The following is a 17577-nucleotide window of genomic DNA, read 5'->3' as shown; positions in this document are numbered from 1 at the left end:
CTTAGCTTTAATTTAATTCTGATGTTAAGCATAAAGCTACTGAGCATATTCTACACACACAGAAGAATTTCAATCTAATACCCATTTTTCATCTTCTGTTGTTTGCAGTAGTTCCCGTGAAAATGTAAACTGTCCATATGGAAAGTCACTAGCAGCCATGGTAATATTTGCTGTGTTGCTAGATTCATTTATGAGTCCTCCATCACTGATTTCAGTTAGTTGAAACTGGTAGTAGTACTTCTCCTCGGGATGGTTATCATCTACAGTCTAGGGAAAAGAACCATGAAAGCTAAAAGGACTTAAATCATTTTCTGAGAGAGATGTATAATTAATTTTTAACCTAGTTACTACCCAAACAAAGGAAAGAACTGAAAATAGCTCATGCTGTAAAATCTCATATACCTGTAGTAGAACAACAGCTGCCGACTGCCTATCTCGCATTGTCAAGGTCCCCGATACCTCAGCAAATTCTTTATGATGAGGAGGAGTTATATTCCAATATACCTTGATCTCACCAAAAATCCCAGGACCACGCACAAGGCTGCAGGTAAGAATGCAAACACAGATTTTATTTTCCATTTTTAACATTTATCCACAATATGGTAAGCATGAATTTTAATACATAAGGTCACTATCTGTAAAATTTACTCTTCAGAGGCATAACAGGTTTGCAGTTCTCTTCAATTTCCATGTGTCGGGAGGCAATTTGAGCTAGTATCTTTAAGGAGATACTTCTTTGACCCAATAGTCTGAATGTGGGGGCTGAAATTTACACTCTCTTGCTTCCATTATGGTTTTCAGGAGGTACAGATGCAAACCAGATACAGAAAGGGACTGAGGGGAAGCACCCAAAGGCAACATACTTTTTAAAGCCCGAAGACACTAGAATACTAGTATGACATCACCTGAGTTCCAGCAGTTCCATCTGCTACATTTTTAAAAACCTAAAGTCAAATCCCACTCGTGACTCAAATCTTGGGGAACTGCAAGCCAGAGTGAAAATCCGACTTGGCTTGATACGATCTACATCAGCACAACTACGCTGCAGAGAGCATCAGCTTGCCTTTTCAGCTTCTTAAAACAAAACATTTTGCTAATGACATCTGGGAGAACACACAAGAGTTCGTATTTTCATCACTCCAAAAAGACACATCCTAGGCTCCTGTTCTCTGCTGACAGAAGGTAGTGATATAATTGCATCTTGTTTCAATAAAAACCCAGTTCTCAATTCTGAGTCGTTAACCATCGTAGCAAAATACTGATGCACAGTTTTGTAATAGTACTTATTTGGGAACCAATCTCCAAAAGCACAGTCAATTTTGAAATGTCATTGATTTCCCTTTTCCCTCTCTCTTCATTAAAATCATCTTTCCTTTAATGTATTCACATTACAAATATTTCAAAGACTCTGAAAGGAATATTCATGGCTCTAAAATAACAGTGAACTGATTTTAAACACAGCTTGCACATTGTCCTTTTACTAAACCAGGCCTTTTACAAGTGATAAGTAAATGAAACATTCAAGAAAAGCATGATAAATATGGAGTCTCAATTTCTGAAAATTTGGAAAAGACTGTTGTCCTTTCTTTAGAATAATTAGTGTTGTGCCTACCTAATAAGAGCAGTTCCATCATAATTTCCTGAAGGTTCTCCAATTAGAACATGCGTGGATGAGGGAGCTATCCCAACAATCCCAGAAGCTCCTTCATCCCCTACAATAACAATTGTTGCCAGACCTATGAGGAAAAGAAAGGTCTTCATAGTAAATTGAACAATATTTACAAAAAAAAAACAGAGGTGACTTCTAAAAATGTTTGTGCTACAGCAGTTAAGAACAGTCTGCCAGAGACAGTCTAAACAATATCCACCCTCAGAGATGTTCAGAACTGGAGTGGACAAGCCTGGCCCCAATTTGATCTAATTGTGAAGTTTCCTATGCCTTGAGCTGGATTTTGGACTTACATATTCTTAAATGGTTCTTACAGATCTGAACCTCACATTTTTTTTTTTTCTTTTCATTATGAGTTCTTTATGCACATTTTCTGGCATCTACATCTGATTTTTTTGTTGTTGTTTTTAAAACTGCAATTTGACCTCTAATTTTTGATTTCTTGAGACAAGTAAGTAATTAGGAAGCACTGACAGTTCAAACTGCTATCAGCTAGCTATACACCATATACACAAGTAGTGCAGACTAAAGTAATACAGACGTTATCAAATTTTCAGACAAAATGCCTGAGAACATAATGAATTTAAAGTTTACCATTTACAGGGGATATCTCTGCATCACCAGCAGAGACTAGCTGAATTGTATATGTTTCGTTCCCCTCCAATATAGCATCTTGTACTGCATGTAAAACAATCAACTTCTGGGATTCAGTCTGCATCACGTAAAAATAACAGGAAAAACACATATACATTAAGTAAAAAAAAATAGCTTAAAAATAGAAAAAATCAAATGTTAAGTATGCATGTGGTGATATATTCTGTATTATGGCTTTTAAATAAATATGGTTTTTGCAGATTAAGAAACAAGAAAATATCATATCAAATATTGCACCCAACTCCCTCCCCGCTTCCCCCAAAATGGCTACTTTGATCTGAATAACAGTTTAAATAATTTTAAAACTATGTTCACATCAAAGTTTTAAAGACAGAGAAAGCTTTCCATACAAAATCTTCTCTTCTGTGAAAGCACATTCGATGGAACATATAAATTCTATGGAAGAACATTATTCAGATTAAATATATGGATTCAGAGCAGATTCTGCTCTTGTCTACATTTTTGACAGTGGCAAGTAGCAAAATAAGCTTTAATAAGAATACAGAGGGGAGAATAGCTAAATGTTGAGCTTTCCTTTTGGGTTCTGTTCTGTTTCTCCCTCTCTCTACATACACATACACACATAGGCCTGTATATAAGAATTTCAGGAATAAAAATCTATTTCCAGGCCTACCAGCAGAGACAGGCTAGTAAAATTATCCAATAGTGTGCTAGACACTAGTAAATTTACAAAAAATGCATGCTTCAGCTGATTAAAAGAGACAACAGATATGCCTGTTTTTTATTTGCTGTACAGCAGCATTCTATAGACCAAACAGATCATGATTTATCTTAAAACACTGCATTCAGCATTTCTGTAGTCTGTAATAGACAAATGATTAAGACTAACAACACTGGCTTGTCAATACCCAACATTTCAACTCCTACATCAGTTTTAGCATACTATGAAACACAGTACAGTAAAATACCACTGTCCAATTTGACAGTCACTTGGCTAATCTACTATTTTTTTTATCTTTCTCATGCTTTCAATGTCATTTTCCTCAGTAAGATAAATGCAATAGAATAACTACTTCTGTAATTATTCTTCATATTCAGTATATTTGTGATCGTCTTCCTTAATCAAAAAAAAATCTGAATTTAAAGAACCTATCTTCCTGATGATTACATTATACTGATCTAAAGGGAGTACATCAGCTTTTCTATTTGTAAAAAAAACTATTTTTTTGGTGTTGTGAACCAGCTCCACCAGTTCAAATTGTTTTTTTGCTAATGGTATAGTCCTTAATAATTCACTACTTTTAGAAACCTCTAACAAAATCATGCAAGTACACATAGAAAGAGAAAGTATCTGGAAATTTAAGATGACTATATCATTTACTATAATATCAGAAATACCTCATTGAAGTGAAGGGTACCATTCAGAGGTGTCAGGTCATATCTGGCTGCCTCCTCAATAATCCAGATCACTCGAACTGCTCCATATCCTCCCTGACTCCGACTTACAGTGAGCACCACAGTAGCAGCATCATCATCAGGTTTCTGAGGTTCTTTCACTGTCACCTAATGAAGAAGAGAAGGAGGTAGAAGGCATCAATACACTACGTTGCTAAAACTGGCTTTGAACTGATTGACAGACAATATCATCAATGAAAATGTATACACGGACAAGAGTGAAAATCAACAGGAATATAACAGATGTAAGAAATATGTTGAATTCGACTAGCAAAGATTAGTCACAGAAGTTATTTTTAAGTGCCCTATGATTCAAAACAATTGCAGACAATGAGTCACACGTAGTCACAGCACCAGCAAAATACAGAGCAGCAAATCATTCACAACAACTACAGTAATATTCTTTTCAGATTTTTTTTTCAAGCTTTTGCCTCAGCAATACGGATTTTAAAATTCAGCGGAGCACCACAATTTCTTCCAGGGATGTTGGATTAAATTGATTCACTTAGGCAAAAACCTGTACCTATGCTGCAGGACTTTTGTTGATACTACCACCTATGGAACTAATGAAAACAAGCATCAACCTGTCTTTGAGTAGGAAAAAAAACAAGCTCACATTCTACTGCAGTGAAGGCTTACAAAAAGCAGCTATGCATTAGCGATATCAAGACACAATCCTGTTTTAATAGAAGACTGTACAATTCCAATCATACTCACAGCTTTTTCTTCAAATCCAAATACTCCAATAGGGGAATCATTTGGTGGAATAGCAACAGTTACCTGGGTGTCATTCCCAAGTCTTCCACCACCTGTTACCCTCATTAGGGAAACCTTGAATATCTCAAGGAATTCAACTTCACTGTCATCTATGATGGTGATTTCTATTTCTCTTGTAGTCTGTAAAAAAAAAAAAAAAAAAAAAAGGCACATCTAAGCTTCATTTATAATATTCTCTGCTTGAAAAATGTAGAAGTAACATAGGTGAATTTGATAGTAGACCAAAACATATGGTTCCTCATGATACTTTCTTTGGTCACCTGTATATTTATAATAAGATAAGAGTGTTTATAAGTTAATCTACAGTAAATCGTAAAACATATTAAGCAAATTAAAATCAGCTGATTGCTCTGCTTTGATACTCAGTAGAATGTACAAGGAAATAATACGGTACTTTAACCAAACCTGTGCTTACAAAGCAATTTTTTTTGTGTGTGTGTGTTAAAAAAGGTTTAGGCCATTTCAAATCAAAATGTATACACTTAGTATTTTCAGATGCACTACGAAATTTTAAACAGTACTGTATACAGAATATAGCTAGAGAAACATATAGGTTCATTATGCAAGTTCATTCAAAATACACATTATGTTACAAGTTTTCAAATGAATGCGCAAAGAAACTATTTCACTACTGGAGGTAATACATATCCCTATATGTTCCTGTGTGGTCATACACTTATGAACATTTGGCTTTGCATGTTAGAGCACCTAAGACAGCAGTAACATGTACGTACATGAGACAGGATTCAGACTATAAAGAAAATGTGTTCAATGAACAGATGAAAATTTTACTGGAGAAAAATAAAGGAAACTCTATGACGGCAACCCACAGTAAGTTAAATTTTCAGCAACTGCATACCTGTCCATCTGCAAACGTAAGGTTTCCAAACATTGGTGTAAAGTCTTCAAAGCTTGCAGTTGAACTAATAGCTTCCCAAAACAGGGTTACTGACCCAAAGCTTCCAGCTTGTCGAACAACTGGAAGCTTCAGTATATTCTGTGGTGGTGGTACCTCATAAGCAAGAACAGCTCCACTTGCATCCTGAAAATTCAGTAAGATAAGAAACTGTTGAATGTGGCATCAGATGTTTTTCTGATAAAAGTTGACATGGAAATATTCAAACGCAATGAAATCTGTAGCATCCTATGTTAGATGTATGCTTAGCCTCTTCCATAAACTATATTGAACAAGACAGCCTCTGAATATCACATCAGTCAAACCGTTCATTTGATTTTTACTTTCAGATAAGAATAAACGCACTTGTAAATTGGTTTGAATTCAACGTTGACCCTGCTTTGAGCAAAAGGTTGAATTAGACAAGGTCTAATTCAACTTAAATCATGATATGATTCTGTGATTTATGTCCTTCCAGCTCCATAATCAACTTCATACATTAACCATGAAAAAAAAATTTTTGGTCTAGTGTCTATCCTATTTACCAGGGACAATTTCATTTTATAAATCTACTACGAGACAATTAAAAGTGTTCTGAAAACACACACACTCTTGCTGGAATGCAGTTTTGAATATTTTTCATTCAGTCTTACCTTTTTAACACTGAAACTAAATATTCCTCTGGGGTCATCATTCTCTTCAATTATTATTTCAGCTATTTCTAACCCAAGCCTCTTCACACTTGGCTGACTGCCAGTAGCAGAAGAATCTATCAGTTGCACATCAGTAATATTGATTATAAATCCTTCCTGTAATTCTGGAACATTATCCTGTAAAAATATATTTTTTTAAAATGTTGCTTTTCTAATGAAACTTGTATAAAATACACAGAAAAAGATAATGATTTGCAGATTGCTTTCTGTTAAAAAATTGCCAGCACTTGGGATTATATTACTAATTCTTTGCCTCACAACAGAGTAAAAATAAAACAAAGAACCTCTGCTGAAATTGAGGAGCTGAAGTTGGCAGTCATATTCAAAAACTGTAAGAACAGAGATAATTCTTGCTGGCCAGATTGTTTCTCCTTTCTATAGCTGGTCAAATTTTAGAAGCTAAGACAGGAACTTGAAAATTATGAATATATCCAAAGAATACACATACTTTTCAAGAAAAAAAATATTTCCCCAATTACAGAACAAATCTCTTAAATGGCACATAAAATTCAAAAAGCAAAAAAGATGAAAAAACAGCAGACACCTAAGACATTTATAATCCTCTCTTTAAATATAAATATATTAATTTGATATGAAAACAAGTAAAAACTCGGGTTCATTCCCAGTAACTAGTACTCAAATTCTTTTGAGGCAGGTGGATGCAATTCAATTTAATTGATAACAATCCAGCAAGCAAGAATCTTCCAAATCGATCTTCCTTTCCCTAGAAGACATTAATAACTAAAGCTACTGTGAGACTACTCACACGAAAAATAGTGACTATGACAGAAGCTATTGCTGTGTTTTCTTCCATGATGATTATTTTCTTATCTATCATATAATCCTCATTTTCTGTTGCTTGGTTGGAGACAGGGAGTTCAAAGTCAGGCATGACGCTCAACTGAACTGCAATATCTCCGACAAAACCATGTTCTCGAACAATTTGTAAAAACACAGTAGTTGAATTTTCCCATCCTATAAAAATGGGGGAAAGAAAGGACAGCAAGATATGATTGTTTCACCCCTTGCCCTGATGGCTTTCTAGCTCATGCAAGTTGAGTTAGAGCACACTTTACCCTTTGCAACACCATCACAAATGGACTATATTTGGATAACTGAATTCTAAGGCTAATAAGCACATACAAGTTGTGTGACTATACAAAAACTGTACAAATTGAAAGAATTTATGATAGAATCCAGAGGAATGATACAATACTGAATTTTAGTGAAACTCCTGTTTCACTTTTTTTTCTGGCATTTACATGCCTCTAAAGTCACTACCAAGCCTAACACAAAAAGAAGAAAATTCTCAAGAAAAGAAAATTCACTAGTATTGGTACAATTCACTTGGGAAACTAGTTTCCAGAACTTACAGGATTCCTTCTCAATACTTTCAGGTAGAAAAAACAGACGACACTAATTGGCCATACTATAGAACTGATTAGGAAGTTTAAACTGTAAATATAATCTGATATTAGAAATTGTACACAGAATACATAGAAATTGTATCCAAAAAATGGCATAGTTAGGTGTTTTTAAGACTAATTCTGCTGCAAAACTTCCATAGAAAAATGCTACTTCTAAGGACAATCACATAACCAGTACCATAATTTCAATGAGGTTGACTTTGGAGAAAGAAAAAAAATAAGTATTTGTCTCAAGGAGATAAAAATCAGACCTACCTTCTGGCTCCATGACTTTAACAAAGTGAGACTCTGCATGCCACCCAATTACACCATGTGGAGAATCACTAGGTAAAATCGTAAGTACAGCTTTTGCCCTTTTGGGATCTATGATAGCTCCTCTCATGGTATCCTGAATGCCCACAGTAGTAACGTGGGTGAGTGTGATATCCACAGTCTCTGAAAGCTCTGCAACACTGTCTGCAAGGATTGTCAGGGTAACAGTGGACAGGGCTTGACCTTCTGAAAATGTAATCTAAAGGTTTAGAAACACAAAGAAAAGTCATATTTCTTCTTTTTTTTTTTTTTTTAATCTCTGTCAATAGACAAAAAAAGTCCAGAGAACATTAACAATGTATACAAAACAATACAGGAAAAAAAAGAAAATCAGAAAATAAGACAAAAAAAAAACAGTCAAGAAAATGGTACAACACCTAACGTGACAAAATGATTTTAAGTATTGGTCACACAGCAAGAATCAAATTCTTAATCAGAAGCATGATTATCAGATGCACTGAACACTTAATTGAGAAGGAATTTGTTATAATCAAGCTAAAAATGCCTGAAAAAAATGCCTATGTGAAAAGAAGGCATTCAGCTTTTGACACTCCTTTGGGACAAGTGTACTCCAGGCACTAGACAAAATTGCAAAATTGCTCAGTCATTCCAAAATGATTAAACACCTTAATTACTCCAGAACTGTTGAGGTTGGAAAACGACCTCCAGAGATCATCCGGTTCAGCCCTGCCACCCCTCAAGGAGGGGCAGGTAAACAAGCTCCCAGCCTAAGATCACGTCCAGTTGGGTTTTGAGACTTCACAACCTTTCTGAGCAATCTCTTGCAGTATTTGACAACCTTTTATAACATTTTTTTTTCCTAAATTTAAATGGGTCTTTTCCTCCAATTAATATTTTAGTTACTTCAGTTCCTTTATTTCCAGTTGTAAATTTTGTTTCTCTATCAGTTCCTTTATTTCCAGTTGTAAATTTTGTTTCTATAATCTTTTGTCCCTTATTTCCCCACAGCTCTATAGTCTCAGGGACCACAAGGCTTCGTATTTTCAATAAATGGCTACACATTATGCTGACCCTAAAGTGTACCAAAAGGTTTAGCTAATAAGAAACCATAATTTTTAACACTGTTGAGCAACCTGAAGAGTCTCAGAAAAAGGCAAACTGGGACTTGTGATATTTCCCTAGGTAACTGAATCTCTCAAGTGTATAGATATATATAGATATATACAGGCAGGAAGAAGAGCAAGAATGTCTAAATTGCCACCTAAGCCAGTGAAAAGTGAAAGAAAAAAATGAAGATAGGATACATTAAAGACAGAGCTTTATAGCATCTGGATGGCATTGAAGTATCTGACTCTAGAAAAGCAACACTGATGCTGTGGTATTATGCATCAGCTGGAAATAAGAATTGCCAGATCCAAAAGAGATCAGGACTTAGGAATTAATAGAAGACAAAGGAAATTTAGCATCTGCTATCCTTCCTTAGTACATCTGCACCTGCTGTGCAATACGTTTTCAGTTAATGCTTTACTAATCTCAGTGATATTATTACATACCATTCCTGAAGCTGGAAATATATCACTAATGTTCCCACTGGCTATCCACTCTACTGTCACTCGTCCATACGTTCCTATTAAACGTTCAACATTCAAGGTGATTAAGTGATCTTGTTCCATTTCTTCAACTTGCTTAAATAAAGAATTCTAGAAAAGATAAAAGCGGAAGAACCATAAAAATATTTTATTTCATACATGATTCCTTAGGAATTTCAGGATTTGGGCCTATGACAAATATAAATGTATGAATTTCCCAAATATACATTCATTAATTAAATTTAAATGACCTAATTTTCAGGAGTATTCAATACTCCTAGTTATCATGGAAGCAAAATATTAAAATGTCAGGCCTCTTATCTAAAGCAAAAAGGTAAAACTTTTTTTTTGAGCAATTTTTTATTTCCCAACTTTATTAAACAGATGACAAACAAATTGAATTTCCATATTTTTACTGCTACTTCTTTTCTGTCATTCATTCTCTTCGCAAGTGCAGATGCAATGTTTCATTTCAGAGAAGAATTTTCTGTGTTTTATATCTGCAGTATGGGTTTAGTATAACCCTGTCTGAATGATTTTCTACTGTGTTTGATGACTTAAGAATACTATCTTCGGTCTGACATTCTCTCCAAACTGATTCACTCCATTACATAACACAATCAGTTCATTTTTCAGAGAAAAAGAATCTTCAGGTTTGTCTACTTAATTTCCTCAGTTAACAAGCCATAGTGACTCTACGGTGATATAAATGCACATACGTGCATATATATGTGGCACATAAAAACTGAGCATTTTGTTCGTTGTAAAACAACGTTGATAAACTAACATGCTAATCTAAATGTAAAGAGATTACAGATCTCACAAAAGAAACAGACTGTGGAAATGATAACCACATACAACAAGGCTAAACAGGTGTCAAAAACCTATTATCTCAGGTTTATTCAGAACAATACCATCACATTCCTTAATTTGCAGTTTTAGCACATTAGCATTTCACTCTTCAGGAATGGTACATTTATTTTAATGATTTACCTTAGAATTTTTACCTGAGCAAATGCAATGACTCCATAGGCATTGTCATTGGATGGAATAATTATTTTAACAACACCATGAGCACCAATCTCTGCACCTCCTTTAGGATTTTTCAACAGCACTCTGAAGCTTTCTTCCTCCTCTGGAATAACGTCATCAAGGATATTGACTGCTACTATAACTTCCATGTCCTCAGGCTCAAATATCAATTCACCTGAACTAGCATAAAAACACATACATCAAATGACTAGAAATTGAGGATAATGATTAATGGCATTTCAAACCTCTATTGAAAACTTACAGAGCATTTTCAGAGTTTTAATTTTCATTTCTATGGCTCTAGGTAATTCAAGTTTAAAGCTTTCATTTAAAAAAAAAAAGCATAGAAGAACTGAAAGAAACTATGAAAGTAATATAATTTATCGTAAATAAAAGCATAAAAGACAAAGATATAGCCACAGGTCCCTATCACCATGCTTCAAGGTCTGGTGTGAGATTGTTTCACTTGAGAACCAAATTCTGTGAAAAAGCTCCTGAGTGATAATAAGCACACCATGCACATAAGCATATAGTGCTCTCCACCATGAGAAAAACACTGCCACAAGAAAAGAAATGCTGTAAGACAAGTTATATGAAACAAAAAACCTACCTAGGTATAAAATCTGACTGGTTGGAGATTGCAGCCAGTTCATAAATTTGGGAGCAGGATTCAGCAGTCAAAGCAATTAGGCTTTTGCTGGAATTCAGAGACCTTGCAGTAACTGAAGTTACATGATCCGCATATGGGGCCTCCAGGATTGCAGAGAATTGGTTCACTTCTGAGTTCCAAGCATACAGTGCTGTTGTATCCCTACCAGCTAGTAGAGCATGAACTACAATAAGCAAAGAAGAAAAAAGAAAATCTCAGTGGCATATTTAAAATTTTGTAACACCAGAAATGCCTTTGAGAGAGAATTAATTACAGTAACTTCTAAGGCACAAATGCTCATTTTTTTTTCATATCTATTTATTACTGCAATTTCAGTATAACAATCTACATTTCGAACAAATATTGTCATTGAAGTCTTACCTAAACCTGAAGGTGGCATGAATATGTGGATATTTTTTACAGCTTGGAATGGAAGAGACTGAAAGTGTCTAAAGGTAGACTGCCCTGTCTCCCAGATAAAAATTTCAGATGAATTTCCAGACTCTGCAAAGGAGCAAAAAGAAAAAAGCTTAAACATTTTTTGACTGGTAGTTAAATCACACACTGGTGGCCACATGAAAGTTAGAATTTGACAGCTTTAACTGTAAAGGGAATCCAGTTGTATTTTTCTTTTTAATCTGTGTACAAAGCGTCATAGAATGACCGATACCTGAATCTTACCAGTGGTAAGATGAATCACTGGTATCGCATAAGGGCATTCGTGTTCACATATAACTACATTCATATTACTGTAGGATAACAACCAATTACAAAGAAAAATACAGACTGTAACCCAGATTTTTTCAACAGACACAGGAAGGCATTCACAAAACAACACATAAAATATCATACTCATAATAAAAGATACACAAACTGGGATAAGTGATGAAGCAGCTTGAATAGCAGAATTATTTCCTACTATTCCTGCAAAAATACTTCATTTGCTGCGTAAGTATTTGAGAATGAATGTAACACTATTATTTTATCAAGAAAATGCTGTTTACTTTGACAAGATACTGGAGAGAATTGCCACTGCCCAGTAATACTTCAATCCCTATTTCAATTTCTCTATTACACATGCCTCTCCCATCAAACAAATCATCATATGCTTAGTCAGATTTGTTTCCTGCTAAATACCTTTTGCAATAATTAAATAGATGTCTGATCCAGAAATCCAGGCCTCCATAAGTTTTATATCATTTGCTGGTACTTCATGAAGTTTTCTAAACTCATTATTCAACCACTGGTACAAGACAGGGTTCTGGCTGACATTTGACAAAGAAACTAATAGGTACAGAAAGCTTCCTCTAGGAAACAAGGCTATATTCAGAGCTCCATAAAGTGGAAGTTGATGATGCAACACAAAAATGTCTTTATTCCATTGGAAAATCTATAGAAATACAGAAAACACTTATTTACTGGTTCATATAATTAGTACAAGGAGAGCATAAGGAGATGCTAGGCTGAAAAGTTGAAAAGACTTATACTGAACTGAACTTCTCACTTCTAAGATGGTCTCTACATTAAGACAGAAGAACATTTGTAAGGCAAATTACGTTACTACAAGCAGCTATGCTCACCCTTCAGGCAAAGAGCTTTTTGCTCCGAAGCTATTTCTTTCCTATAGCTGTTTTACACACTGAATTTCAAAGCAGAAATAACAGTAGAATGAATAGTAAACCAGATGCAAGTAGTTTCTTGTGTGGGAACTACTGGTAAGTTTTAACAAGTCTGAAATTTTCATTCCTATAAATCCATAATACAAAAGTAATGCACTTAGAGATTTATTTTCCTTTCATTTGTTTAGCTCAAAACTAAGCAAACTAACCACAAAGTCAGAGAAGACAGAAGTATACTCCAACCTTGATGGAACTGGAATGGGTTGAATGACTTGCAATAATCAAATAGTCTTCTTTTTCCACAGTAAAATGTTTTATATCTCTGGTATACAGAACAAAAAGAGTTTGTATCTGTGGGGAAAATATGGAAAAGAGTGATTATAAATCACTTCAGAGTTTGTTAACAGGCTTCATTTACATAAATATCTTTATAATTAATTTATATTACTATATAATTTATGATCCCATTTTTAGAAAATATTCTACGGCTTGATTGCTCCACAGTTCTCCACTTCCACTTCCTAGATACGGAACCAGATGCGACAAACCTATGCCATTACACATTTTATGATTTTATAAGCAAAACAGATTTACCCACAACAGTCTGCGCCCAGGTATGAATGTATACACACTATTGTTGGAAACCTCTTGTTTGTCTTCTCCATGACTTATCACAAAGTAAGGAGAGGCATTGATTTGGAATACCACACACCTTCTAGGATTCCATATACTGAAATTCTGAGAAAGGGATAAAAATAAGGAGACTATTTTTAAAATTTGTTATTATATTAACAAGCAAGTTTAGTGTTTAGGTATAAAAATTTACCTCAATAGGAACAAATACTCCCTTCCATTGGTAGATAGTTGAAAAGGTAGCTGGCGGTGTACGCAAGAGAACACCATAAAGAGTTTCTCCTGATGTAAAAAAACACCAAGCAGATGCTGACTCTTCCACAAAACTTTGCAAGAGGGACAGCACACTGATACCACCCCCTGCAATATAGTAAAACAAAATACTACTTACTTTTAGCTTACTCTTGAGGTCTTTTCCAACCACATTTTCATAATTTATCTGCCAAATTCAGACCTAATATCAGAAATGTTAAAATTGTCTCTCACCACTTGGAAAAGTGTAAAGCATACAGTAGTGAAGCTATAATGAGAATGAAACCATAATTTTTTTTTCATACTTTTTCAAGTGTTCATAGATGTTGCATAGACAATTCCAAGTATGATTCATGGTGATTCACTTTGCAATTTAGCTAGGCAAAAAAAATTATAAAACAAGTAATAACCAAATGGCAAAGAAATTACAAAGTTACGTATTTGTTCCCTTCCTCCACTCCTCAACAGGAGTTCAGGAACTACGCGCAGCAGCAGTTTTGCAGAACAAGGCTATACTGGGTTTATGTGAAGTATGTCTCACATACTGTGTCAGAAAAATCCAAAATTACAAGGATTAAAGAATATGCTTTGTGAAAGAAGCCTAATTAAAATAAAATTCATACAAGTGACAAAAAAGGGCAGTGGAGACTACTGACACTATCAGAAATAGTTGATTCTAAGATGCTTCGAACAGCTAAGCTGTTCTATCTACTGAATCTTGACATGCTCAGAAAAGTATTAATTATATTGATCAGGTCTGAACCCATTAAATTACATTCCAAAATTATATTATCTGTTTGGCTAGTCTGTTTATCACTTACACTTTGACAGAAGCAGTGAACTCATCATAAAGAGAACTTACTGATGCCAAATGCAGTATCTGACAATGTCTCCCACTCAACACTCACAGATGTGTTGAGGCCATTACTCCGTGAAACTTTCAAATAAACCGTAGTATTCGCTTCTTCAACTATCAGAAAATTTGTCCTAAATAGGAGAATGGTGAAAAAAGAAAAAAAAATTGCTGTAGTAAGATTTCTATAGTATAATCCAATCCCATTTGTAAAATAAACAACAGAAATAAGAATGAAATATCAATAATTAGTTTCACTACCTGGCAGACTAATAAATATACTCATCAATCTTGCCTAGTAATCTTTTTTGCAAACTCTGGCAAACTGGATATCAATTCAATAAAATCTTTAAGCAATCTGAAAATCAATCACATTGTAGGTAGCCTGGAGGATTTTTGAAAATATCATTCTTAATGGTTCACTTGCTTCTGAAAAACAGCCTTGAGTGGAGGTATATTTTACTCAAGTTTAGAAATAAAAAATATAAATAATAAATAAAGTATCACTCCAGGGGCACTGATTTGAGGCATAGCTCTAAACATGAATTGCTGATTTGTGGAATATTTTGATGCGAATAAAAAAATCCATAAAGAAATTGACAATTCTGATGAAAAACAGTCTATCTTTAAGTCTTTTTCTATTATTTGTAGAGTAAAAATGGTGCAGGATAGACACTGCATATTTTAAACTTACAAATGTTTTAAAACGGGGTTGCCGCATACCTTTTTAAAAGATTAATTGAAAGCAAAGTGGTAGAGAAATACCAAATTTAGTGAATATGAAAAACTCCCTCCTTTTACCTGAAACAATGTACAGTACCTATTTGTAACTGGATAGATGCTGAAAAGTCCTAGTGGAGCTTGGTTCTGTAATACTGTGATCATAGTTTGCACTCTTGTGCCTAGTCTGGCTCCTCCAGTTGGATTGAACAGGGTTACAATAAAGTGCTCATCCATTTCTGGTTCTTCATCTAGTATCGCGGAAATGTGCAGTGTCTAATAATAAAACAAGTACACAAGTCCATTGAAATAAGACCAATGCACCATCTCTATCATACCACACTACATTTCTATTCTGACACTGTAAGACTTTGGGTAGCACAGAAAGAGAACAGCAGTTCTTGAAACTGGAGAAGACATAACAGAACTGAGAAGGAGAGTTCAACGTAAAAGACCATTCCCAAGTCATCACTCTGGAGGCCCTCCTTTGCCAGAAGTTAGATGAGCATCTTTTTTTCATATGGAATAGGATCCTTTCAAGTTCGTCTCCAATTAGCAGAGAAAAATCTATACAGAGGTCAAGAGCCCCACTTTTATTTGGGGCTCATTGTCTTTCTTTCCACTACCAAACAGGAAGAAGTTAAGAGGTTCATATCCGGATTTAGATCCCTGTTTATTTCTGCAGTAAATCATATTTAATGGACTATTTTAACTATCCAACTTATTATGGGTCTGCCGCACTGTGTTTACAAATGTTCATAAATTGTAAATCAGTGTTTCCAAGAAGTGTTTGTTTCAGATTCTACCCTGTTGCTCATACTGACCAGATTCTGATCATACCTGAACTGGTAACAATAAACAAACTGCAACTAAACTTTAGAAGAGGTAGAATTTCATTAACTCAAGCAACTTCATTCAACGTCTTTCGTTTTCTAGATGACTTTGTGGGGGATATAAGAGTAGGTGTGACCTTTGTAACAGTACACTCTATTCTGTTCAGATGAACTGAAGTATCAGAGAATGAGAATGAGATTTTTAGTCCTACCCTACCACTCCTGCAAAGCATTTGATCTAAAGTTTGTGTTTCAGCTACCTGTTGAATACATACAAGGAAGTGTTCTTAATCATGAATATTATCTTGATAAATTTTCAGTTTACTTCAACTGTTACTACTTCGACTATAACTATTACTATTATTCAACTTTTCAATGAAATACCTAAAAATGAGCACATTTAATTTTTCCTGCGCTCCTCCATAAGATAATAACAAAAACAAACAAACAAACAAAAAGTCATAGCTCATGATTCCTTTGAGGATGAAAAAAATAAGAGAACATAAATCTAAGACAATGTAATTTCCAACTTATTTCCACCAACTTCAAGAACGCCTCCTTCATTTCTTCTGTAACAACTACTTGCATATTACCTTGAATCTGACTCCCTCTTCCAAAACAATATATCCTTGAGAAGGGGTCAAATCCACCGATGCCTCTGAAGAATTAACTTCACTTACAAGATACTGAACAGTCACGGTGCCAAATATCCCCTGAGGAGGCTCTCTAATAATGGTTAATATTGCAACACTTTCCATCAAATGGAGTGCTGTTTGCTCTCTTAGGAAGAAGTGATCGCTGTTATTGAATGACAAAATTCCATGGCCATCATCATTGGCAAGAATAGTAATTGTAGCTTTTGAGAAATAAATAATAGAAATGTACTTGGATTAACACAGTAAGATTATACATACATCCTGATAAAATACATACAAACACAAATTCTATCTGAAAAGGAAGAACAAAGTCCTGCACCTGGGGAGCAATAACCCCTTGCATCAGTACAGCCTGGGGCTCCTGGTGGACACAAGTGAAACCTGGATCAGCACTGCATTCTCATGGCAAAAAGACCAAAAGCAGCATCCCGGGCTGCTTGGGGAGGAGTGTTGCCAGCACTTCAAGGGAGGGGAACCTTCTGCTCTAGCCAGCACACACATCTGCAGTGCTGTGGCCACTTCTGGGCTGCCCAATACCAGAAAGACATGAACGTATTGGAGTGAGTCCAGTGAAGGATGGCTGAGGAACAGGAGCATCTCTAACAAAAAGAGAGGCTGAGAGAGATGGGACTGTTCACACTGGAAAAGAGAAGGGTCAGGTGGAATCTTATAAATGTCTATAAATATCTGATGGGAAGGTGTAAAAGACTACCAGGTGAGACTTTCTTGATCGTGTCCAGTGACACTTCAGGACTCAATAGGTACAAACAAACTACAAGAAGTTCCGACTGAACATTAAAGGTTTTTCTTTTTTTTTCTTTTTTTTCTTTTTTTTTTACTGTAAAGGGTAGTCAAACACTGAAAGAGTGAAAGAGGTTGCTCAAAGAGGGTGTGAAGTCTCCATTCTTAGAGATACT

General features: G+C 35.1%; 1 protein-coding gene across 1 annotated transcript in view; it reads right to left on the bottom strand.

Annotated features, from left to right (window-relative positions):
• The window catches only part of ADGRV1 (adhesion G protein-coupled receptor V1), a 235298-nt gene that overhangs the window by 158535 nt on the left and 59186 nt on the right, over positions 1-17577 (bottom strand). Inside the window, exons 44-64 of the mRNA XM_088519599.1 lie at positions 16598-16860; positions 15272-15447; positions 14461-14585; positions 13540-13706; positions 13308-13451; positions 12957-13064; positions 12232-12484; positions 11476-11598; positions 11056-11278; positions 10421-10625; positions 9378-9524; positions 7807-8062; positions 6891-7099; positions 6065-6241; positions 5376-5558; positions 4457-4636; positions 3683-3847; positions 2264-2381; positions 1613-1736; positions 403-541; positions 82-267 (exon numbers count right to left, since the gene is read on the bottom strand). Of these exons, the coding sequence (XP_088375725.1) occupies positions 82-267; positions 403-541; positions 1613-1736; positions 2264-2381; positions 3683-3847; positions 4457-4636; positions 5376-5558; positions 6065-6241; positions 6891-7099; positions 7807-8062; positions 9378-9524; positions 10421-10625; positions 11056-11278; positions 11476-11598; positions 12232-12484; positions 12957-13064; positions 13308-13451; positions 13540-13706; positions 14461-14585; positions 15272-15447; positions 16598-16860 (3671 nt within the window). The remainder of the gene's footprint in view (positions 1-81; positions 268-402; positions 542-1612; positions 1737-2263; positions 2382-3682; positions 3848-4456; positions 4637-5375; positions 5559-6064; positions 6242-6890; positions 7100-7806; positions 8063-9377; positions 9525-10420; positions 10626-11055; positions 11279-11475; positions 11599-12231; positions 12485-12956; positions 13065-13307; positions 13452-13539; positions 13707-14460; positions 14586-15271; positions 15448-16597; positions 16861-17577) is intronic.

Source organism: Tinamus guttatus, unplaced genomic scaffold (assembly GCF_059628265.1).
Source record: "Tinamus guttatus ecotype Peru unplaced genomic scaffold, ASM5962826v1 Tinamus_guttatus_pri_ptg000062l, whole genome shotgun sequence".
NCBI classification, from domain to species: domain Eukaryota; kingdom Metazoa; phylum Chordata; class Aves; order Tinamiformes; family Tinamidae; genus Tinamus; species Tinamus guttatus.
Note: the sequence above shows the minus strand (reverse complement) of the source record. Positions and strands in the feature narration are given on the sequence as shown.